The sequence below is a fragment of the Diceros bicornis genome, chromosome 1, assembly GCF_020826845.1.
Source record: "Diceros bicornis minor isolate mBicDic1 chromosome 1, mDicBic1.mat.cur, whole genome shotgun sequence".
Taxonomy (NCBI): Eukaryota; Metazoa; Chordata; class Mammalia; order Perissodactyla; family Rhinocerotidae; genus Diceros; species Diceros bicornis.
The window spans coordinates 38,239,858-38,264,773 of record NC_080740.1 but is presented as its reverse complement, the minus strand read 5'-3'; the positions used below and the strand labels follow the sequence as shown (position 1 = coordinate 38,264,773).

Sequence of the window (24,916 nt, the reverse complement as noted above, 5' to 3'; positions counted from 1 at the left end):
GAGATTGACCAGGAAAAGAATGCAGTATGAGAAAAGAGGGCAGTCTGGGCTAACCTTGTGGAACTCCAGTATCTAGGGTAGGTAGGTGTTCCATAAATGATGAGTATCACCAGGTTCACAAATGTTTCCTGCATGGTATGTGGAAGTGTATGGTGGGCATTTATTACATGAATCAAAATAATTTAGTGAGTTAGTTTACAGGCAATAAAACTGGGTGGCTTATTTTTAAACATGCCTTCAATCTTCCATTTTCCAGTAAAACCCATTAAAGTCACTAATATTGTTAACTAAACATACACAGACTAGAAGATTTACTCTCTTTCTTTTGTCTTATACATATGATTACAACTAGGAATCCATTTAGGAAATTCATTACTTATGTTGTCTAAGCTGGTCTCACGCATTAATACCAAACTTAGGCTTTCTGCACCCTATTTGAAACACTGCAAAGTGAAAATGAAAGTGCAAAGATTAACTTTCTGCCAATTTCTTAAAAGAGAAGAAAGATGTATTTGTTCACTGATTCCTTTTTATTTTTAATTTGTAATCCTGTCTACGAGTACCTGGATAACGTTGCACATACCCATTAGCAAAATTCCCATGGAAACAGAATTTAGTGTGGTCTTCACAGAGGTCTAACTTGATGAAAGCTAACAGTAAAAATATCTTTTGCTTTCCCATTAGTTAGGTATTAGGAACACATATACATTTTCCAAGAGATAAATGCATGAGCCTCTTTACAAATTATCCAAGCAGAAATATCCTCTAAATAATACAGACATAAACTAGATAAGAATTAAACCAAATTTACATTGCTTAGTTTTTAAACTTAAGTTGGATATCAGAGTTAGAAATGATACAGTTACCTTTTCACCTAGAAAATCAGGAGTAGAGGATCCCAGTAAAAGAAAAACTACTAATCTCTTGTCCTAGTTAAATCTAAAAATACTTTGCTAGGTACTTAAAGAGGAAGTTTTCTCCTTGTCAGTTACAGAAATGAAGGATAGAGATAAAATTTAAATAATATTTCAAGTTCTACTGAAAGAGCTTATAAAACAAAAATTACTAGTCACCATTTACTAAATAAATACATCTATATATTATACTCTCTACAATTCTATATGTAGTTACAGATCATTGTAAATATATTCCAGTATCTCTATTATTATTTGTTGACTATCTTCACTATTATTGTTCAAAAAACTGGGGATATAATTTAACCTTCCATCATAGACTGAAAAAAACCATGAAACTCTACTCATACATACAAGCATTAGCCATTTCTGTCACCCATAATATTCAGTCATTCAATAAATATTTAAAGAGTACTGATACACAGATGAACAAGCCATGGGAAGCAGTATACTCTTGACCAAAGAAAGGTCCTTCTCCAGGTAGGCAGGTTACCCTTTACAGCTAAACCCCCAACTATAGGAAGAATGTACGTGGGACAGTGAGGGTGGAAGGGATCCTCTGCCCATCTGTCAGATCAATGAAATCAATATTGGCAACCAAAGGGATAATAGATGTTACAATCAGTTCTGATTCAGAGGGTGGCAGCTTAAGAAGATGCAAGCAAAAGCATTCCAGGTAGACGGAAAGAGCAAATCTCCATTTTTCTGTGAGGCAGCTTGAGTACATGATCTCACAAGGTTCTTTTCAATCCTATGACTTGAGGATGTTGAACGGCACACCCATATAACCAAAGTAAACTGATGAACTGAGGTAGGTAGAGAACCACAAAATGCCAGTAAGAGAGAGCTTTAGCAATGACCTAGTTCAACTCTCTTATTTAATAGACGAGGACGCTGGTCCCACAAAGATGAACTAACTCACATAAGGGATACAGTGGTGGGACTAGTAATCGTTCTTTCCACTGCATTATTATGGTAACTGAAGATAAAATAGCACTTTCACCTGCATATCAAGCTAATTTATAGAAAAAAATTTCTCTTCATGAATTTGCACAATTAGTTCCCTTCTCTAACTCATCCTACACAGAAATAGATAAAAGCTTTGCTGAGGGGAAACAGTTTGATAAAAATGGCTGAGGAGGTGCCAAGCTGTCTTAAATAACAGAGGTATAATGTGAGGTTAAAGTCTTCAATTTCTCAAAAATTTTCAGAAAAAAATATAAGCAACTCTCTTTGTCTTGGTTATATTAATTTAAAAAAAGCCACTGTGAAAATTTCACAAAAGTTAACATAATACCATTGCCATATTTAAATTCCAAAATTCCAAACAAACAAAAATATATGAGCCCAAAGAATATACTACATCATACAGCAACAGAGCAAGAGAAATGATCACTTTCACCTGAATATGGAGCTGATTTCTGCTGCTCCCTCAAACCCTGTGATTCCACAGGCTCTTCATTAAAATAGTGCCCAGTCCGGCAGGCTCCAAAACCTCCCGGGCATGGCTTTGCTGTTTGAGGACGGCAGTGGGCCAAGTGAAAACCCTGAGCTTATATCAAAGTTTGATGAAGTTATAAAAGGACAACTGCAACAAATACATGGAATACAAGCCACAAAAGGCATTTCCCCAGGGTTAAATCAACCAAATTAAAACTCTTCTTTTTTCAATCTTTGAAAAGTACAGTTTGAGAAAATGCTTATCTATTTAAGAATATAGGCAGTGTATAAACTGCAAAAGCAAATTTCAAGCTCGGTAGCGTGGCATTCAAGACTTCCAACACCTGGCCCACGACTCCTCCTACAGCCTCATCTCCTAGCATCCTCTTAAGGCACTGCATGCACCAGCGGTACCAGCAGTGTTCTGCATACCGGCCTTCGGGTCTTTGTTCATGCTGTTCCCTGTGTTCTTCCAGTAGTGCTCCCCAGTCGCTCTTGTGTGTGCATGTACGCACACGTGCACAGATACCAGCTATTTCATTTGGCTACATCCTTTAATACTCAGTTCAGTTGACATCATAGCACCCTATGCATATCTCCATCCTTGCCGTTCCCTACTACACTGTATGGAATTTCCTACCTTTGTGCTGCAGATGGTAGGCTCTTCAAGGGCAGGGCCTATGCTTTACTTTCTTTACTGTAGTCCAATAGCCTACTATGGTACCTAATCATAGTACTTAACAACTTAATATATGTTTACTGAGCTTAATTTTAAGAAGAAGAGTATATATGGAGAGTATCAGAATAAATGGATTTTGTCTAAATGACGACAATGTTTTCCAATTATTCTATAGAGTTTGCCCCAATGATGACAGTAATCTTGTAGATCTCATAACTCGTGTTACTCGGTAAATATGTGGGCTAAATAACACAGTAATTAAACCCTAAGTATTGCTTCCTGGTTAGCTTGAAAAATGGCTTCTCACATTTGAAGGTCCCTGCCTCAAGTTGGTGAAAGCGGAAGATTTGAGGTTTTGTAAATATGTAGCTAAAAACACAATAGTTTTGGCTGTCAACTTAACAACAAACCATTTTTGACCAGAAACCTTTATTCAATAGAAAAATTGTGTAAAAATGTGCATGAAATATTGTCACTAAACGCTTAATCAGAGGTATCTAATTCAGCTGTTAGTACATTTAACCCATTATCTGGATACGCCCTTTTCATTCTGGCTAAAATATTACTTTTTTCTTGTGTAGACAAAACAATATGCTTGGCAATAATATCATCGCCATATTCTCTGCCCTCTTAAAAATTAACAATGTGCTAGGCATGAGCAGATTACAAACTTGGAGCCAGTAAAAAAGCACCTCCTATAGTACTCATTAACTGTAATTTATCACGTGTATGCTGATATGTCATTATGATTTTAAGCTTTGGTACTGAAATATTTAGCTATGGTTGCTGAATATAATCAGCAAGATAAGAGGTCTTAAATATCATTACATGAAGCTCCTTAAATACAGTGAGAAATTATGTTAAGAAGAGCACTGACAGCTAAAAAAATGGAGCTGTTTTGTGTAATAAATATTATAGATGATGCTATCTTTTTTGGGAAATTATGCTTTATTCTAATTATAAGTACTTATCTGATTACTGAAGTATTATCATTACAGATTCAAAACAGCTGCATTACTTAACTTTTCAAAACATGTGTTAGTATCCTAGCTGAAGGATTCCAGGTAAACTACAGACACCAAACTGAAATCATTTTATGTTTCCAGTGTATAGTTTTTCTTCCGCTGAGGAAGATTTGCCCTGAGCTAACATCTGTTGCCAATCTTCCTGTTTTTTTTGCTTGAGGAAGATTATCTCTGAGCTAACATCTGTGCCAATCTTCCTCTACTTTTTTTTCTTTTTTTGGTGAGAAAGATTGTCCCAGAGCTAACATCTGTGCCAATCTTCCTCTATTCTGTATGTGGGTTGCCGCCACAGCCTGGCTTGATGAGTGGTGTGTAGGTCCGCGCCCAGGATTCGAACCCATGATCCCCAGGCAGCCGAAGCAGAGTGTGCGAACTCAACCACTACATCACCAGGCCTGCCCCCTTCTTCTACTTTTTTGTACGTGGGTTGCCGCCACAGCATAGCTGACAAGTGGTGTAGGTCCTAGGATCTGAGGCAGTGGTGTAGACGCAGAACTTTAACCACTCGTCCATGGGGCTGGCCCCTCCAATGTGTAGTTTTAAAACTAAGACCTCAATGCCCAAATTTGGGTTTCTCCCCTGTTGATAAAATCACTTTATTGTATTCATAGAAAGTTGGATGATGTGCGTATACTTTCAAGAGCTACTATGTATTTTGCATCCTAAATTAAATAACCTAATGTAATTCACAGTGTTAAGAAAAAGGTAATTAAAAACATATGTTGGTTTAATTTTTTTGTACCTTGTGTTGTCATGTCAGTTTTCAAGGAAAAGAGGACCAATACGTGCACCTAAATGAGTATTAATTTCACAATTTAGTTACAATTTACACTTCTTATCAGCTAATTAGAAGCTCTGTTTCTGCAAAATAAAAAGGGTAAGTTCAGCATTTGCTTCATGTTATGAAGGGCACTGAATTTATCATATAAGAGACCCTTGAAAATCCACTATTAACCTGCAGCATAACAATAGGAAACCCCCTATTTCACCCTCAAAACGTGTGGACCCAAAGTTCTAAACTCAGGCAGGTACAATAACTAATTTGATTATGGGGTAAATTTAAGGCAGTAACTGTCTAGAAGAAATTAACTTGTAATGATGTTGTTCCATTACAAAATTTTAACTTGTAATGGTGACAGATGAAGACTGCGCTCATTTTTCCATCCACATTAGTTCCCTGCTAACCTAATCACCTGATTACTATTTGCAAAATCCTCTTGGAATCATCAAATGAACTAATAATGCATATTCTAAAAATGAAATAGTTCTAACGAGTTGATATTTTTCTATAATCCTGAGTATATCTGGAGCTCATAAATAAGGTTTTCAGTTTACATTTAAAATACAGTGTCTGGGGCATACTACTACGAATTTAACACAGATACTATTGGCAGATAGTTCAGTTTGTACTATGGTACTTAAGTAAAGGGTGGAGCATGGGTTTTATTTTTAATTTAGGGCAAATAACATTGGAGAATCTAACTTATAATTTTTAACAGCTTTATGGAGATAATCATACACCATACTACTCACCCATTTAAAGTGTATAATTCAATGGTTTTTAGTATATTCACAGAGTTGTACAACTATTACCACAATTAATTTTAGAGCATTTTCACCACTCCAGAAAGAAACCCCATACCCATTAGCTATCATCCATCAACCCTCCTAACCCCTTAGCTCACCCTAGTGCTACGCAACCAGCAATCTACTTTCTGCGCCTATAGATTTGCCTATTCTGGAAACAATATAAATTTTAAATAGATCCATAATGCACACTAATATTTAAGGAATGGGCTATAAAAAAGTAGAGCTTTGCAAACACAAAAACTGAGGAATGCCTTGAGAGGTAGGATAAAAACTAGAAAAGGGCTATCCTGGATCCTAAGGAAAAACAGAGTTTTAAGAAGGAAAGAGTGATTCCTTCTTAAAGGCTCCCAAGAACCAACTGAGACAAGGACTGGTAAGTTTTTATTTTAGATTCAACGACAAGGAGAATGTTACTGACATTGGCAGAAGTATTTTTGGTGGACTGGTGAGGAGAAGCCAACTCCGGTTGATTAGAGGGGTGAGTATAAAGTGAGGAAGTCAAATGAACGTAGACCAGGGGTTAGTAAACTGTAGTCAACAGGCCAAATCTGGCTTGCTATTAGTTTTTATAAGTAAAGGTTTATTGGAACACAGTCATACTCATTTGTTTATGTATTATCTATGGCTGCTTTTGCATTACAATAGTAGAGTTGTATAGCCTGCAAGCCTAAAATATTTACTATTTGGCTCTTGACAGAAAAATGTTTGCCAACCCTTATTGTAAACAAATGCCTCAAATTATTAGTTATAGTTACCAAAAGTGACCTAATAAGCATCCATATTCCACATTATGTTCACTATTGCCAGTTGAAAAGGACCAGTTGTTTATATTAAGTACAAGTAAGTAAAATCAGCTGTATTGAATACAGTGTAATTACTCATCTCAAGGCTGACATTTCAGGCCCTCTACACTACCATCTGCTGTTTTACAGGAAAGGCTGGTGAGAGCTGCAGAGGCTGTTAGATCATATCTTTGGAATAAATAGAATATATCACTTAGCAGCTCATATTTATATAAATTTCAAACATTAGTAAATTCTTACATCCTGCAAACTTCTTTAAGAGAATACAAATGTGATTTTCTAAAATTGATATTTTAAAAAGTAAATTTTGCCTCAAGTTTTATCTTTCTAAAATTCATTAATAATAATTGCTTTTTTGAATAATTAGTTTCAAGTATTTTATTTTAATTAGTCCCATATTCATATGAAGTCTCTAAAAAATTGGTTTGAGTGTCAGTTTTAAAACTCCAATTTATCTACATAAAGAAGAAGCCAAAGGTTTGACTCATAAATATTAAAACTGGCTTGTTCAGCTTTTGCTTGTTGTATGTGGTCTTTGCCTGGAATGACTCATAACATAATAAAGCTATACAGTTTGGTTTAATGTTTTGTATCTGTTGACGATTAGAGAGGCTAAATGCCTCTCCAGTCTAGTCATTAATATTAATGAGTTCTGTGACCTAGGCCAAGTTAATAAAACAAACCTTTAAATATCCTATTAAGAAGTTCTCAATAATAATTTTGAACTTGGAATTACTTTATAGAATTCTTTTATACTGCTGGAAAATAAAGAAGCGTTCAAAGGCATTTCCTATCTCGGATGGGAAAAAAATAACAGAATGGTGAGACTATCTATTAAACATCACTTTTTGATTACAGGTCATATAGGGCTCCTTCAAAATCACAGATTAATGGAAGAGGGAATTAAGACATAGATTATTCCATAGATGACTGGAATACAATATGAGAACAGGTTAAATCTGTTTAACCCCAAAGTGATTACAAGTAATTTTTACTTTCAAGTCAGGTCTGAGTTAACAAATATAAAATTGACAAGGTTGGTGGGATTTACCCAAATAGTTGTGAAAAAATTACTCATTTGTGTTATGGAGTTGGAAAAGGTCAATGATTTTGTAAAAATATGGAATGTTTGTGTGGAGCAATGTCATTTAAGGTGGGGTGAAATAATGGCTTACAGGTCTCTCTTTTAGATGTTTATGAAGAGACTGGCTTAAATAAAAGTTTGTAGAAACTTGTAGAAGCAGCCAAGGACTACGTTGCAAATGAGAACTCTTTCAAATAGACACAGGCTCCTTCTAGATGGGTCAGACTAATTTGAAAACAGTATTATTGTAACAGAGCTAAGTGATGTCCTCCTTAAAAGATGATCTTCCACGTGGGTGGCTTAGGGGTAATAACCACATTACTGGGTCATGCTCTCAACTTGGTCTTAGTTTGGAACATTAACCTAGTTCATGGAGAGTGCTTATATTTATGCAGTCAGACCTAGATTTGAGTTAGGTTGTAAAGTATACAAAATGTATTAAGCAGGATTGGTAATATACCCTAACTTTCATTTGGGAATGCTTACTGAAATGATTATATAAAAAACAGCATCCCTTCCCCTTTCCTTCCTCCTTCCTATTCCCCATGCCATGACCTAGTCTAAGTACTTATTTCTCAAAAATTAGAATGCTGAATTTGCTTAAATTCCTTTTCTTCAGTTTCATCATTCTCTAGATCATTCTAAATAAAGATGCCAAATTCAGTTTTTTAAACTGCCACTTTCATCAGGTTGCCCTTCTACTAGAAATAGTCAATATCTCCCTCTTTACCAACTGTTAAAGTTCTACCTCTTTTGCTTAAAAGTCAAAGCTTTCCATAAACTGATCCCAGCCTACCTTTTCCTTTTTAATTATGAAATATTTAAAATATTAAAATCACAGGAACTAATATAACAGATATTCATGTAACCCAACACCCAGATATGACTCGTATTAACATTTTACCTTTAAAAAGAGTAAATAGGGAAAACAGTTAAAGTATGCCACCACTCATCTCATCTCCTTCCCTTTAGTGGAAGGATAAAGACTTGCTGGAAATACAAAGTAGGAAATGAGAGACAACAAACAAAAGACTTAAAAATATAAAACTACAATTCTTAACTACATCAAGATTAGAAAAATGATTTTTTAAAATGCTACCCATTTATTAACCTTAGGTTAGAAAGTGGAAAATGAGTAAGAAAGTAACAATTAAATGGCAGTTAAAACCTCTTTTTACTGTCATTTCAAATTTGTTATAGCAGTGAAATTAGACCTAGTCTTTGGAGATGGGATTTGAATATGCAGAAACGGGGTAAAGAATAGTCACTAATTCTCCCACCTCCATCCCCTATTCCTCTAACAAAACATAGAGAATTAAGGTTGGCAAGGCACAGATCAGAAGGAGTGGAAGCCAATTATCTCCTTTAATAATGTATATGTATGCAAAGCAAGATGGCTTACAATCCAAAGAACCAAAATAATGGGCAAAAATCATTTCTCAGTACATAGCTACACTCATGGAAAGTTGAGAAGGAGGTGCTTAAGAAGCAGCTAAAATATTTTAAAAGAATCAGTATAATATTTAGATGGTGCTTTTAGAAAAAGGGATAACCCTAAAGTTAAAAATATACAATTTATTATATAAAACTCATAAAAAGTAACATGAAAATGCTTGAAAAAAGATACAAAAATATGGTTTTGACTAATACAATTTTTTCTAACTTGAACTAGGTCAGATTTTTAATTATCTGAAATCCAAAAGTCAATAGAACCTATGAAGTAAAATGTGAGCGTCAAAAGGAATGCCACAGTCTGTGTAATGACCTCAGCATAACTTGGTTCACAAATTGAGTTAGGAAATTACAGGTTTAGTGGGTAGCCCAAGATTTCTCCAAGTGTATCAGTTTCCCCCTGACAGGCTTGATAGGAAATCTTTCCTCTAGAAATACTATATTCCGAGAATACTATTTCAGTACTTTGGAATAAGGTATTCATGACAGTAAAAATGAAATTTTGTTGTGTCTTTAACGTTTAAAGTGTGTTTAACATCTTTAATATTGTACCTTAAATATTGTCAGGTTACGGAAAGAGATTTAAAGAGTGTAATAGGAGTAGCTCTTTAGAAGGTAGGTTTATTCCTCTTGTATCAACTCAGACCTATTAGTTCAGCTACAGATAATGTCTTCTAAGATTAGATGTAAAACAACATTAAAATCTGTAAAATATTGGGGCCTGCCCGGTGGCGCAAGCGGTTAAGTGCGTGCGCTCCGCTGCGGCGGCCTGGGGTTCGCTGGTTCGGATCCCGGGCGCGCACCGACGCACTGCTTGGTAAGCCATGCTGTGGCGGCGTCCCATATAAAGTGGAGGAAGATGGGCACCGATGTTAGCCCAGGGCCGTCTTCCTCAGCAAAAAAGGAGGAGGATTGGCAGATGTTAGCTCAGGGCTGATCTCCTCACACACAAAAAAAAAAAAAAAAAAAAAAAAAAAAAATCTGTAAAATATTTTATACATCTTTATAAGAAAGAGATGTTAATCCTTAGCACCTTGGCCAGATTCAAGTTTGGATAATTCCTTTCCATTGAAATATTCTCCTACAGTTAAAAATGAAAAATGTAACAATTCAATTTTTAAATAATCTATAATTTGGATCTATAATTTACTAATACCTTAAAACATGATGTAAAGGTTCCAATTTTAAATGAAAACATATGCATTATATTCAAAGACTGTGTAAGCACAAAGATTTTTCTTTTCCATATATTTAACTTTCGCCACCCTAGTTTTCATTTAGTTACAGAGTAAAATATCTTTTAAATATTTGATGTAATTCCTAAATATGCTCTCTGCCCAAGTTTTAAAAAGTCTCAGGGCCATTATTCTTTTCCCCCTTGAATCCATCTAACTCTGATCATGAATTTCTTTTCCTAGAGTTTAGACCTTTCAAAGATTCTTCATTACTGGCAGGAGTTCAAATTTCCCAGGTTGCCACTTCAATCCTTCCCCAGTTCAAGTTGAATTATCTTCTCCCTATGACCTCTCCAAGGATGCTACACAAATTTGCTAATTACTACTCTTGACACTTCTATATTTTCTCAAAACAATGCCTTCATTCCCACTGCCCCCTTCAATGAGAATGTACTCCTCTAACTAACTTCCACATGGCAAAATCCTGCCATTCTTCAAGGGTCAGCTAAAACACATCTTCCATGAGGCCTTCTCCCATCTTCCAGCAGGAACACATCTCTCCTTCTGAGCTCCAATATCGTCCATACTTGAGCCAGTAGTGCCTGACCTAACACATTCTACCTTGTACTGCATTTTTTCCCTGAATATATCATCACTTTTCTAGTAGGATGAAAGCTTCTTTACGGTAGAATCTTGTCTTCATTTTAGTATAGCACAATGGTTAAGAGTGTGACCTCTGGGGTCAAACCGGTTGCTTGTGCTTTAAACCAGTCTTCGCAATCACTGTCTTGAGCAAATTATGAAATTTGAAATGTTCTATGCCTCAGTTTCCTCATTTGTAACATGGGATAATAACAGCACCTACCTGACAGGGATATGAGCATTAAATAAGTATTATGTGTAGAAGCACTTAGGCCAGTGGCCTGGTCTGGTATTCAGTAAGTAATTAATGATTGCAAGTGTTGGCAATCCTTGTCATCATCATCATCATTTTTTATGCTCCACACGTACCTAACCCAGGGCCTTGAATATAATGAATGTTTCATAAATGCTTGCTAAGTTGAATAGAATTTTTTTGACTTTTCAAATCGAATGGAAAATAAAGCCAAATGGAAAATACTGAGTAGGGAAAACCAAAACCAAAACTCTCTCAAATATAATATTTTAAATAAGCAATAAGTAGACAAACAATTAAATACATAGTTATGTAAATTTTGTACAAATAAATTACTTTTTGGAAAAGGTGTAACATCACTGCTTGGATATAACTTAAATATGGTTGCAATTCTGAAAGTTATTTTTACACCTATAGGTTGTCTGAGAGGCTCTTTACATAGATAATGAAGTTTGATTTCAATAGTACTATCAGAACTGCAGGAAACATCCTGACTTTCAGGGAGAGTAAAAAAAAAGCCAGTATGTAGAATATTATGTTCTAGGCAGAAGGCACATGAGGGCTGGCTTTCTTTCCGACATGACATCGCTTCATATTAAAATGCATCTTCCAGCTATTTTTAGATGTAATGTCTCTTGAACACAGACCACCAAATAATGAAAAACTATGTTACTGTTTTGTGAAGTAGACAAAATGTCTTTAATGGAATGAGTCTATGAAGTTTGTTTGCACTGGTGACCTAATCCAGATGTTAAGTTATAACATTAATATCAGAAATATTTTCACTACTATTTTTCATGAACATGTGAAAACAAAATGAAATGCCAACCGCTCTGAATATAGTCAGTATCTAAGATTTTCAGGACATGAACTTATTCATGGTAAGCACTATACGTCATTTACGCAGTATAGACTTGCTTTAAAGAAGTAAATATTATTTTTAATGGCAAGGCAAATAAATGAAATGATGTGTTAGACTAAAAGAACTGACTATATATATATACGTATATATACATGTATATATACGTATATATATATACATGTTGTGTGTGTGTGTGTGTGTGTGTGTGTGTGTGTGTGTGAGGAAGATCAGCCCTGAGCTATTATCTGTGCCAATCCTCCTCTTTTTTGCTGAGGAAGACTGGCCCTGGGCTAACATCTGTGCCCATCTTCCTCCACTTTATATGGGACGCTGCCACAGCATGGCCTGACAAGCGGTGCGTCGGTGCACGCCCTGGAACCGAACCCGGGCCACCAGCAGTGGCGCGTGCGCACTTAACTGCTACGCCACAGGGCCGGCCCCAAGAACTGACTATATTTTGCATTTAGATGACATCTATCTTTCAAGGAGCTCAAGACATTTTGCAAAATCTGGCAGAAACGATATCTCTCTCCATCAAGCTCCCAACTAGGAAAAATATACACTAAGAAAGACAAGTGAGAAATTCACAAGATGATGCAAGGCTCAGACCCAACAGTCATAAAGGAGATCACAATGCTATCTGTTATGTCAACAGGTGGGCCTCAAAAGTGCAGGCTTCTATTTTCAAATTAAGCCTTGATTTATCTTTTACACGGCATTATAGTTAACATTCTCTTACCTTCTGATAAGAGAGGAGACTGTGAGTTGCAGAAAATCAAATCTTTGCATGCTAAATGCTATGGTGGAGGTAACGGAAATGTTAGGTGCTGTGAAATGAAGTGAAAAATGACAGAGCTAGGTTTTAGTGAAGGGATATCCTGACTAGCTGAACTTACACTAAGCAGTAATTTTTATAACTACTGAAGGGAACAAACTAGATTAAACAATTTTATGGCTTCATACATACATTCATAATTTGACCTGAATTACAGTTGAACAAATCTGCAAAATAAAACCCTCCTTCTTTCCCCCAGCACCATGTCCTACACTTTAATCACTAGGATTCATCTAAGGAAAATGTAAACTTGAGAAATCAGAGCCAGATGGATCCCACATGGCAAAGAAGTAGTTGGGACCTGGAAAAGTTTGACTTGATTTAGGGTCCACACTATTAGTTAAAGGTCTGAAGCTCTGGCATTTTAAACACCAGGGTACAGGTTCACACTCTGGATCAAGTCCAGCTCTCTCTAACTCTTCATCTTCCCAGGAAGTATGGTTCACTGCAATTCAAATACATCTTAGTGTTTAACACCTCAGAAAAAACAAGTCCTCAAAGAGCAAACTATGAATCATTCATTTTCTAAAATATATGTGTATATACAAATAAAAACTTGCTTATAAATTAGTGAAGAACTTCTATAAAACCAGAGAAATTTTTAGTTATGACAACCAAATATCAAACCTCATTTCAAGTTTTTCCTTTTGCTAGAATAACCATTTCTATTACAGCAACTAAAGAGAAAATTTCCATAGCACTGTCTTCAAATTTGATATCATTTTAAAAAGCAAACAATGGTGCTATAATACACGGGACATTTTAAATGCAAGATGGTAAAATATCTAACATAGAAATATTGTCAAATATTGTACAAATGGGCCTAACTTGTACCTCAAATTTTTTGGAATGAGTAATGAAGTTGTAAAATATTATTTTTGTTTTGCTGGTACAAAATAGCAAAGAAGAAAATGCATAGGTATTTTATCTTTAGCTTACTTCAGAGTAAAAGACTTGGGAATGCATACATAAGGACTTGACAACCAATACTTAGACAATAATCCATTTTATAATGAGTAGAGCTATACATTTTCAAATAATTAACATTAAAAAAATTGGCCCTAAATTCAGTCTTCAACTGAAAGAAAATCATATTAATAGCTCGTGATGAAATCCAGGCATTATAATGTCTTGTTATAGCACGAGCAAATTAAAAAACTGAAGAATTATGGATAAAATAAAAACACATATGTATGTCACCTCTAAATCCTCTTAGTTCTAACTTTAAACCTTGTAATGATTATTCTCCCTTAATTTCAAAGGGCAACAAAAAGGACATGTTAAAACATGTCCATAACATGTATTAAACGCCCACTCCACTGAAAACTATATTAACTAGTACTAGGACAGTTTTGAGGGATGTAGAAATTTTTAACACAATAGGTAAGTGTGGGCCAAATGAAAATATAAAAACCTAGACTCAAACAGAAAAAGACGGGAGGAAACACTGATTAGAAAAGCATATAGCATTTAGAAGTCAAACAGTACTGGCTCTTGAGTCAGACTGCTTGTGTCTGCATCCTGGTTCCACCACTTACTAGTTGTGTGGCTTCACATAAAGTAATTAATCTCTCTGTGCCTTAGTTTCCTTATCTCTGAATGGGAATAATAATAGTAACTTATTTGAGGATTGTAGTGAAGATCATATAATATGTGAAGTGCTTGAAACAGTGAATGACACAAAGTAAGTTCTCAATAAATACTAGCTAATATTATTATAAAACTAAGGGAAAAAGAATACTTCTGAAGCCAAAACACCAAGAATGGCTGGCCAGTAATACCAGAGGTTGATGAGAGATCTAGAAGATGCAGAACAGGAGCACTGAGTCTGCTGGTAAATCTTAAATAAGAACAATTTAAATTGATAAGTGAAGATAAAAGTCAGACACTAAAAATTAGTGCTCATTGATAGGAATGAAGAAGCCAGAGATCCATACATCTGCAAAAGGCTGCAAAATAAAAATGAGAAAATGGATGAAAAGAAAGAAGCAAGAGTCAAGTGTTTTGGTCAATAATAACAAGAAAGATGTCAAATAAATGCACTGAAATGAAAACTTCTAATCACTTCTAAGTAACATAGTTTTAGAAGTACTTAGCTGCAGGCTGTACTGATCAATTTGATAAAAGAGCTTTATTAAGATATGATAAGAATAAACATCAACATCAGTCTAACCCTACTAAAAAATAAAACAAAAACAAAATAAGAGCATCACCACTCCCTCAACAAGAAAATCCTCTAAATACTTACAGAAGAACCACTGTAGTAATTACAGTAAATTACAGTAAATAGTATTACCCCAAGCAAGATGAGTAAAACCTTGAAAGGAAATATCGATTGTCACATCAAGATTTTCAGATCCAGTATCTCCATGGGTACACCTCTGATTTCTGACTGCATCCAGCTTTTCTGTTCAATAAACAGTTCTGAACATTATAATCAACTTCTTTTTAATCAAAACTAGTTATATTGGCAAATTATGTAGTACTGAGAAATGTAATTCATTATGGCAGTTTTCTTTTTTAAGTATGTTTTTAATCAGTTTTGGGTGCAGGTGCACTTTTAAAAGAAAAGCAACAAATTTCTACTGGTTACTGATGGCTCTAAAGTAGAAATTGGTTTTGCTAGAAAAAAGTAAAGGACAAAAATGAAATCAAATTTTGTAAGTCTCCATGAGGCAGTCCATGTAGAAAAAGCAAGCTTACCGATTTGTTAATAATTTCTAACTCTTACAAAGAGTACATGTTTCACATCTTCCTATTTTTGAATAGTTTAATGAAAAAAACATAATACTTATATCATAAATAAACCAGAACTATGTAAACTAAAATATTTCCTTATTCTCTTCTACAGACCTATTAACAAACTTTGTTTCAAACTGCAAATATGAAAATATGACAAATTCAAGCCTGGGGTCTAACTTTAAATTGCATTCATTTTCCAAAAATGCAATTAATTAAAATGAGGTTACAAACAAATCAATCTGTCCATTTTAGCAGATAGTTAATTTACTTGTGCAGATTGGCTACTGCTTTGCACGATTATTAATATGGTACCTGATTTTCTCTTTTTATTGAATCTTGCCTAGAACAAAACAGTGAAGTTCTTTTATAATCCCCATTTAAGTACATAAGGATTTACTTCTTATAATATTGAGTAAGTTAAAAGTTACCAACCAAAATGCTGACATGCCATGCTACTTTGAAATAACACGTCTACTTAATAAAATGGGTCAATACAGAGTATTAAATATATGAAAATAATCCATTTGTTACCATAAAATAAAAATACCACTTAAGCAAGTTCTCCTTAAACAGATAACTAACAATAAACATTGCCCAAGAAATTTCTCCAAAGTCAGTAGTTTTAACTTGTTTTCTTGGGGGAAAAAAAATGAACTCATGGATAAGGTTAATGTTAAATAAATGGTTTTTATAAACTCATTAAGCACTATAAACATTCAGCACATTTTCCTTTTTTGCAAATATGTTGATAAGCCTCCATTAGTTTCATCATCTTTTTAGTTTCTCTTAATTTCAAAATCTGTACTTTTACTTTAAGAGAGAATGGATCATGATGGCAAAAGAGGACACATTATCTCTTCCCTTTCCCTTTAAATTTCATATAGAATATATTTTTTTAAAAAAAGCAACATTAATAGTGCAGGAAAATGAGAAAGAATACCACTGCAGATGAGAACATTTTAGGAAGTTCTATAAACTAAAAATGAGAGGAGATTTGATTAAAGGAAAAAAGATTAAATCAGAGAAAACTGAAGCTAAAATAAGCAAAGGAGAAGCTACTGTAGAGTCCCAGAGAAACACAAAGCTCGTGGTCAATAAACAACAAACGCAGGAGTATATTTTCTCAGATGTGATTTCTGACTGTGGAGGATCCCAGAGTGGACAATGGGATTAGAGGAACAGAACAAAGTGACATGTAATTTATGAGAAGGGAGTCCCAAACCCAGACAACAAACTCCTGTAACAAGGAACACTGTGTCCAGCCATACCCCCTCCTATTCCCTGCAGTCACTGGATGAAGCCTTCAGTAACAAGAATCTTATTACCCCAAGAAATAAAGAGGGATGGATTCTCATTTAGGCTGAGGAGTAAATACTCTCCAGCCACCAAAACTGCTGTATTTAGGCTTTCAACTATACATATTAACAACCAACCACCAATCACTAACCATTTGAGGAAAAATTAGCAAGAAAGTCATCAAATTCAAACTGAAGAGATAACATTCAGACAGAGTAAAAGAAACAGAAAAAAGCTTTAAATTTAATTGACATTCTCAGTGAAATGAAAAGACGGCACAACATTAACAACAAAAAAGAACACGCTATTTTGAAAGAGTTGTACAAAATTACAAACATGATTGATAAAATAATGACAAAACAAAGCCTAAAAAAATGGACTGGAAATTTAAAGGACCCAGCTAAAGATCAAATTATTGAGCTAGACAATAAAGACAAAAGATTCTCCAAAATCTATTGCAAAATGAGAAAAACATAAAGTAAGAGAAACAGAAGGTAGATTTAGAAGCTCCAGTAGCTAAAGGAAAGATAAAACAGAACTGGGTGAAAAAGTAATCATAGAAACAAAAGAAGAAAATTTCTCCTAGCTAAAGATAGATTCAGGCTTTTGGACAAAAGGGGGTGGAGGCACCTAAAGCAGGACACTATTAATAAAAACAGACACTTAATCATATCCTAGTGTAGTATCAGAACTCTATGGTTACAAATTTCAAAATCTTCTGGGGTGCGGTGGGGGGACAGACGGACAGAGAGAGGAAAACAGGTTATCTACAAAGGTATGAAAATCATATTGATATCAGAATTCTTCTTAGCAAAATCAGATAATAGAATTCAACAGAACAGTGTCTTCAAAATTCTAAGGTAAAATTATTTACACGTAGAATTCTGTCAAGCCTAATTAGCAATCAAGTGAGAGATTAAATACACATTTTCAGTCATACAAAGACAGACTAGCTTAACATCTTCAGATACAATCTAAAAGACTTACTAAATGATTAATTCTAGTAAGACAAAAAAAAATTAATCTAGAGACGAGGAAGATTTGAAATAAAAGAAACTGTGGTGTCCAAAAAGCAGTAAAACTAAATTTAAATAATTATCGATGCATAATGTTAAAAAGAAATAACAATCTAAAATTAAAGTATAAAAGTATTTTAGAATAACTATCAAGGAGAAAGAAATAGATATATACTAAAAAACTCTAGATATTGTTAGAAAAGAATACCAGCACTCAGTAAGAGAAAAGCTTTTGGATGTCCTCAAAATATTCCTTTTATTCAGTTATACAAAGAGATGCCTGACAACGGAAAGAAAATTCAATTTCTGTGCCTTTAGATTTAATATGAGTTCGCTTTTCTCCAGATATACTCGTATTTGTACATCAATAAATCTTCACTGGTGTGTAAACATCACTGTTATACTGTTCCTGGAGCTGCTGAATTCTCTTTAAAACTAATTAGATAAAAATGATTATATATGGCCTTGAATGTCCTATATGGAATGGAACCAAATAATGAAATCAAGTATATGAAATTGTGACTTAGAAAGCTTCAGTATTAATTCTTGGAAAATTACTTCCCCCCAAAGTCAGATGACTACAGAATCTTTATCTTGGAGTTACATTATACAAAAACAGTCCATATATGTGACTCTTCAAATTATCTATTGCTAAGGTTCCAATGAAAATCAACCTGAACCCACCACAATAGTCTTCATTTTGATACGTAAATAAGTTTGATGTCTTATTTTTCTTTCTGAGAAATTTACCTAATTTTGAAAAGAACTGGTATTTACAAAAAAGAACATGAAGTCCTTAACTAGCACCATGAGTTCAGGTAGAGAGACCACTGCTAAGAAGGCTCATGGAAATTAATTTTGAGGGTCTAAATGAGCCTTCTATTTACAAGGTACTCATTAAGAGCAAACCAAGTGTCAAAAGCTGTCTTGTCTTAATTGTTTTGCTAAAATGCCCTCTTGTGCATTTTCCTTTCATAAATTACAGATAAAAATAAATAAATGTTTCTACAGCACAGGGCATCTGGAAATAGGTGATATAGAAGTTTAAAATATTAAGTAGAAGAAAAACAAGAGAAGTCTATCTTTCTACTCAGTAGACAACAACAAGCTATATATTTAAAATACCTATAAAGGGTCTTTGCAAAATCTGGAAGACTTATTTGTATCTTGTTTCAAATGTCAAAGTAAGACAGAGGGGAAAAAATGCCCATCCTTGGCTCCCTGAAACACAACTCCAAGGACCATTACAGATCTCAACTGTCATATGGATGCACGAGAATGGTAATTTCTATAGCACCCAAAGTATAAAACATTAAGTCTATTACAAATTGACACCAATACCCAAATTATACTTCAGCATAATCATGTCCATGCTTACTGACCTTCAGAAACAGGTAAAAGTATTCTTCATATACTCAGTAACTCCAAAATGAATAGAAGTTGGAAACTTTACCACTTGAAGTTTTCACTAGTCTCCAAGGTCAGTATCATTCACTGATACAAGCTCATTTTGGACTTTACAACAGTATGGTTAACTTTCATTACATTTTAGATTCTTTTCTTCTGATCGTATATCCATCTAGAAGCCAGGCACAGCATTTTAATAAAGTAAAATATTATGAACTTGCCACCCTTGGGATATTTTTCAAATGCTTTCGGAAATTTTTATAGAAGGTAATTTCAGTCATGCATATTTGGGCTAATTTATTTAGCTGAGCATGAATATAAAAATAGCTCAAAATGCATATCCATGAAAATTTAAGGAAATGAGAAAAATTAAGATTGGGCCTAACTGCAATGTTTCTGAACACTACAACTCATTTCACATTACTAAATGTTTTAAAGACAAGAAATACGTTCTTCTCTTTCACTTAATGAGATCAACATTTCTCAATGTTTTAATAAAGTCTTCTATATCTCTTACAGGCAAAAAAGATAGAACCCAAGAGAGTAAATAAATCTGAATTTGCAGTTAGCATAAATGTACACTATTAAATATCAGTGTTAGCCCACGCTATCATTAAATTCAAACTAAGATTATGAAATGTAAGAACTATCTAACTATTCCTAAATCATATCTCAGTAATGTATTAGCAAATGAAAACATCTTCAGAGGAAAAAGTAGCTTCTGGTAGATTCCTAAGACTGGGCTACCAAAAGTGAATTACCCTTGAAAATAGAGTCTGCTTCAATTTGTGAAAAATCTATACAATGGGGAACAAATACTTAATGAACAATTAAAATGAGGATAAGAACATGAGAGAAAATTAAGCATTTGTAATAATATGAGGGCTTCAGAAGCAATGGACAAGTATAATAATAGGTTTCATAAAAATAGGTTTCCTCTGTCTTCTTGCCTGCTTGGTAGCATTAACTAGGAGCTCTGTGTACACAGGGACGCTTGAGGAGCTGTAGTGAACAGGTAGGAAGCCAGCTCTCAGGCTGCAACCCCTCAAAGGCCAGAACAGTGCAGGCTTATCTGTGGAGTGGCAAGATGCACAACAGAAACGTTATCCCTTCCCACGTGGTTCATTCCCTTTCTTCCGAGATGAAGCTCTGGTTTCTGGCCTGGGGATATAGAAGTGGGCTAGCGAAGCCAACTGTTCTAGTTTCATGTACAGACCTTTAATTAATTCTCCTGTTTTCAGCTCTACGTCTTCTTCCAGCCCTTTTTTATACTCGTAGATTCTCAGGCCAGAGGCACTTTCGGGTTCAGGCAGACTGACCCGTTTCCTCTCACCTCTGCAGCCTCCTCACAGCTTGTTTCATCACTCAACTCACTCCCATCTTTCCTTCTCCTAGTAGCTCCTTAAACACTTACAAGTCCTAGTGAGTCTTTCTGATTTTGTTTGCCTCACGGATCTATTCCTTTATGTGCTTCTATGCTTCTGTTTTAGTGAGGTCTCAGGAGGGACAAGAAGTCAACGTATATGCTCAGGCCTCCATTTTACACCAAGAGGGCGACTTTTTAAAATTTTTAACCAGACTACTTCCATCTAGTGCCTATAATTGTGTGTAAAAATCTCGTCTGCTAAGTTGTAGAACAGCTAACCTTTCTAGGATCTAAACAAATTCAATAACTCCACAGCACTTCAATTTAATCTAAATTGTTTATGGATAGGAAATCAGCAGTTATTTTCATACTTAAAGGATAACAAATTACTGTTACTATAGTCAATGCTTAAGAAAACCTATTTCATCTGATGAATCTCAAAAAGATTCAGTTTTTGTTTCAAGTTCAAAAGTTTCCTTACAAACTAAAAGATAAAATGTATTTTTTCCAGTTATCTCAGCAATTGAATGATTATCAATTAGCTGCAAGATAATGAAAACTAGATGTTTCAAAGTAAAAATTTGGCTTTTTTTCCCCCAAAGAAGGCAAGGAGAAAAAAGGATCAACTACAATAGTATATGAAAGTTTGGGAAAATATAAATTATCATTACTCATAAAAATCAAATCTGAAAAAACAGCAATAATATAATCCTTAAAAATTCTAGAAACAGGTATTAACTTTATGACAAACATACCACTGAATAAGAAATATGATTATTAAGTGACTTATGTGAATCACAATTAATAGAATCATTATGTTGATCGCTACTTTACTGCCATTGTCTCATTGTTGGTTCATAGAATCAGATGTGGAACTGATCTCTACGCAAGAATTCCCAAAGAAACATAAATATAACAAGAAGCACAAGCCATATAAAGGCAGCTTAAAATCTGCAGTGTATTATACACTCTATTTTTAAGATTTTAATTTATTACAGAAAGATAAAAACATTTTTAAAAGTTACAAAATAGTTTAATTTATTTGATATAGACCCATAGAATGTCTCAGCCACACTGGCATTATCTTTCAATCTTTTAGAACTCAAATTTTATGTAGCGGAGGAGGAAGGCTGAGGCGGAGGCAGGCAGAGGGGATAAACCGACCTTGACTGTCTCTTCTCATTTCTAAATTCTCTTGTCAATTTTACATTCTCAATTCTTTATTTCTTAATACTTTATTACCATTACAAATAAAAGTTACTTTTTATTTAATATCACAGTAACTTCAAAAATCCTACATTAGACAAATGTGTTCAGAATTAAAATCCTACATTAAAACAAATGAGCACTAGAAAATCAGACTTTGTGGTTTGCCATGGCCAGGTCACTTGATTTATCCAGATGTCTGACAGATGAAAGATCCAAATGCTAATCCACAATGATCACTGGAATAAGGTTCGGGAACCTACCTAACTATTGTCATAAAACAAAAAGAATTTAGGATAAAAAATAAATACTTGTAATCATTTATATATTTGAAATAGCCCCAACAACAGGAGTCCCAAATATACCAAAGTAAAGAGAATATGCGGTACAAATTTTGAATTTAAAGGAAGAATATAGCTGGTAACCATGCTTTGAAGTGAACTAATACAATAGTCTAATAAATATTTTTTCTTTCACTAAAAACAACAAAAATTGCTAAAGACAATATTATTGACATTTAACACAGCATAAAATTATAATAATGGATATGGTACTATTTTTGGTTCTTATTTTGGTGGTGTTTTTAAAGATCAGTAGTAAAGTAAAGAAAAATAAGATTATCTGCACAGTCAGGTCACAGTACTGTAGTTCTCAACTTTGGCTCTAATAGAACCAACAAGGACTTCTATTAAAAATTTCTATGCTTAGGGCCACTCCCAAAGATTCTGTAAATCTTTAGGCCAGGGCAGATGTAGTAAAAATAAAACAAAACAAAATTACATCAACAGAAACAAACCAGCACAGGCTATCCTGGTGCCTACCTAGCGTCTGGCACAGCTGGCAGACCAGCTTTGCCTTCTCATGTATTCCTTCACCTTTGCCAAGTCTTGGTTGTAAAAATCTTCATTCTTTCTCTGCCTTCCAGTTTACTTTCCTAACTTTCACGTTATACTTTTTCTAATTATTACTCACAAGGCTGCCTTGCAGTTCATCGATACCAAAACTGAAACTTTCAATGTTGCCCAAAAGCTACACTGAAGTCAATTTATACAGTCTAAAATTTTATTTAAGGGGGATTCAAGGTCACAGACAGATGACCGTTTAATGAATATTCTGATGTGAGCACACTGTAATACAGAGCATAAGGAAAAATATTCAGGTTTCGATACTGCATGCATTTAAGAAAAGCAATACATGACAACGAGCATGAGTTTCTGGTGAAAAGCAGTGCAGGTGAATTCAATGATACATCAGTTTATACCTGGCAGATTTCAGTACCCCAAGATATGCTGGTTTGGAACTCAGCAATCTGAGGGAAAAAACTTTGATAATGTTTCGGTCAAAAGCAATCTCTCAGTGATTATGAAGTCTTCATCAGTTATTACAGAGAATCGAGTATAGTGGTCTTGCACAGTGGCCCTCTTTTGGATTTAAATAGATTATGTGGCCTAGAAATGGTTAGACGTATCGTGGTTCAGTTTGAAGTTCATGTCTCCAATCTCTGTCTTTTCTATTTTTGAACATTTTTGAAAATGCTTATAAGGCTTTTCCAACAGATTTTATTTTACTTCAATAATTTCTTACTTCTTACTTATCCTGATTAGTATGCTTATATGAATATCATAATAATAACTACTGGTTTTATGACACTAACATACACAATTTACCAACCTTCACACTATGTATGCACGTTAATGAAACGTATTATACTTTATAAGCTGCCCTGAGTACAATAAATTTAAACTACCTCAGACTTTTGCCTTTGTCTTTCACTCTTTAGATCCAAACCTAAAACTTTTTACTCTAGCTCAAATGCATTAAAATTGCATCTCATTAGAATTCAATTTTTCTAATAACTATGTACTCATCTTTGAAAAGTGGCTACTTTTCAAAAGTGGCTAATGGCTACATAGTGGAGGTTATTGGAAAACCAGATGCTTAAATAATTCCAGGAAACCTACCTCCCTCTTAATTGTTTTGAAACCTAATTAATACTAAGATATTCTTTAAATTGTTTTTCTTTTGACCTTACCCTCACATACAGATTCAAGAAAAAGTTGATAGGATTTTATTTTTAAGGCGGGGAAGATTCTAACATTAAAAGGATAACAACTTAAGAGCTAGAAATAACCCCTATTTTCTATTTTTCTGGTAAAGATCCCAAATTAAGTTGCCCGAGATATGAATAGATTAGAAGGTCAAACAAACAGACAAATCTGAGTTTGTTTTGAGCAGAGCGATTTCTTTTAAAATATGTCAATTCCTTCAGAAAACAGATAATATAAATGTGCTCTTATTCCAAAACACCATTTGTAAACGGTCTAATTTGAGGACTGCTGATCCCACATATAAGAAGCTTCCTGAGAGGGAGAGAGAGGGAGAGAGAGTTGGAGGACATTTATTGGGCTTAGTGACTAAAGTCATCATAAATCACAAACTTCTGTATTGGAAAATAAAACAATTCTTTAACAAAAAAGTCTTTGCTCAGCTATTAAAAAAAAAAGGAAAAGAAAACTGCACAATTTTTTTTCCTTAACTTTTCATGGTTAGTTCAAGCCTTTTGACTATCTGAGCAAATCTTATAAAAATAAGAAAATCTTGAGCCAGCCCTGGTGGCCTAGTGGTTAAGTTCGGCACGCTCTGCTTTGGCAGCCCAGGTTCAGTTCCTGGGTGCAGACCTACACCACTTGTCTGTCAGTGGCCATGCTGTGGTGGTGGCTCACATACAGAAAAAAAACGGGAAAGACTGGCAACAGATGTTAGCTCAGGAGAATCTTCATCAGCAAAAAAAAAAAAAAAATCTTTAGACAAATATGTAACATAAGGAGCTGTTTGATGAATCATGTAAGGATTTAAAGCTGATCAATAAAATGATTAAATCTGCATTTTGGAAAAAAATCAAGTATTTGCCGAGTGTCTGTCATATGCCTAATTAATTTGAGACCATAGTAGTTCCTAAATTACAATATATGAAATTTTGTGGAATAACTTCTGCCTTATAGAATATTTTCTCAAACTGATATCAAGTGAAAATTTCTAAATAGATGCTTTCTGGTTGGACTATCAATGAGTTAAGTTTCCTACTTGATGGTTTAAATAATTTACTTGACAATATTATTTGATTCTAAA

At 34.4% G+C, this 24,916-nt stretch overlaps 1 protein-coding gene across 3 annotated transcripts in view; it reads right to left on the bottom strand.

Moving 5' to 3' along the window:
• Positions 1 to 24,916, bottom strand: part of COMMD10 (COMM domain containing 10) — a 164,527-nt gene that overhangs the window by 9,552 nt on the left and 130,059 nt on the right. Inside the window, exon 6 of one of the 3 annotated variants that reach the window (XM_058538917.1) lies at positions 417 to 443. The exons of the other annotated variants lie outside the window; for them this stretch is intronic. Within the exon in view, the coding sequence (XP_058394900.1) occupies positions 432 to 443 (12 nt within the window). The 3' untranslated portion in view covers positions 417 to 431. Of the gene's footprint in view, positions 1 to 416; positions 444 to 24,916 lie in introns of those variants that run through there. 3 annotated transcript variants of the gene reach the window in all.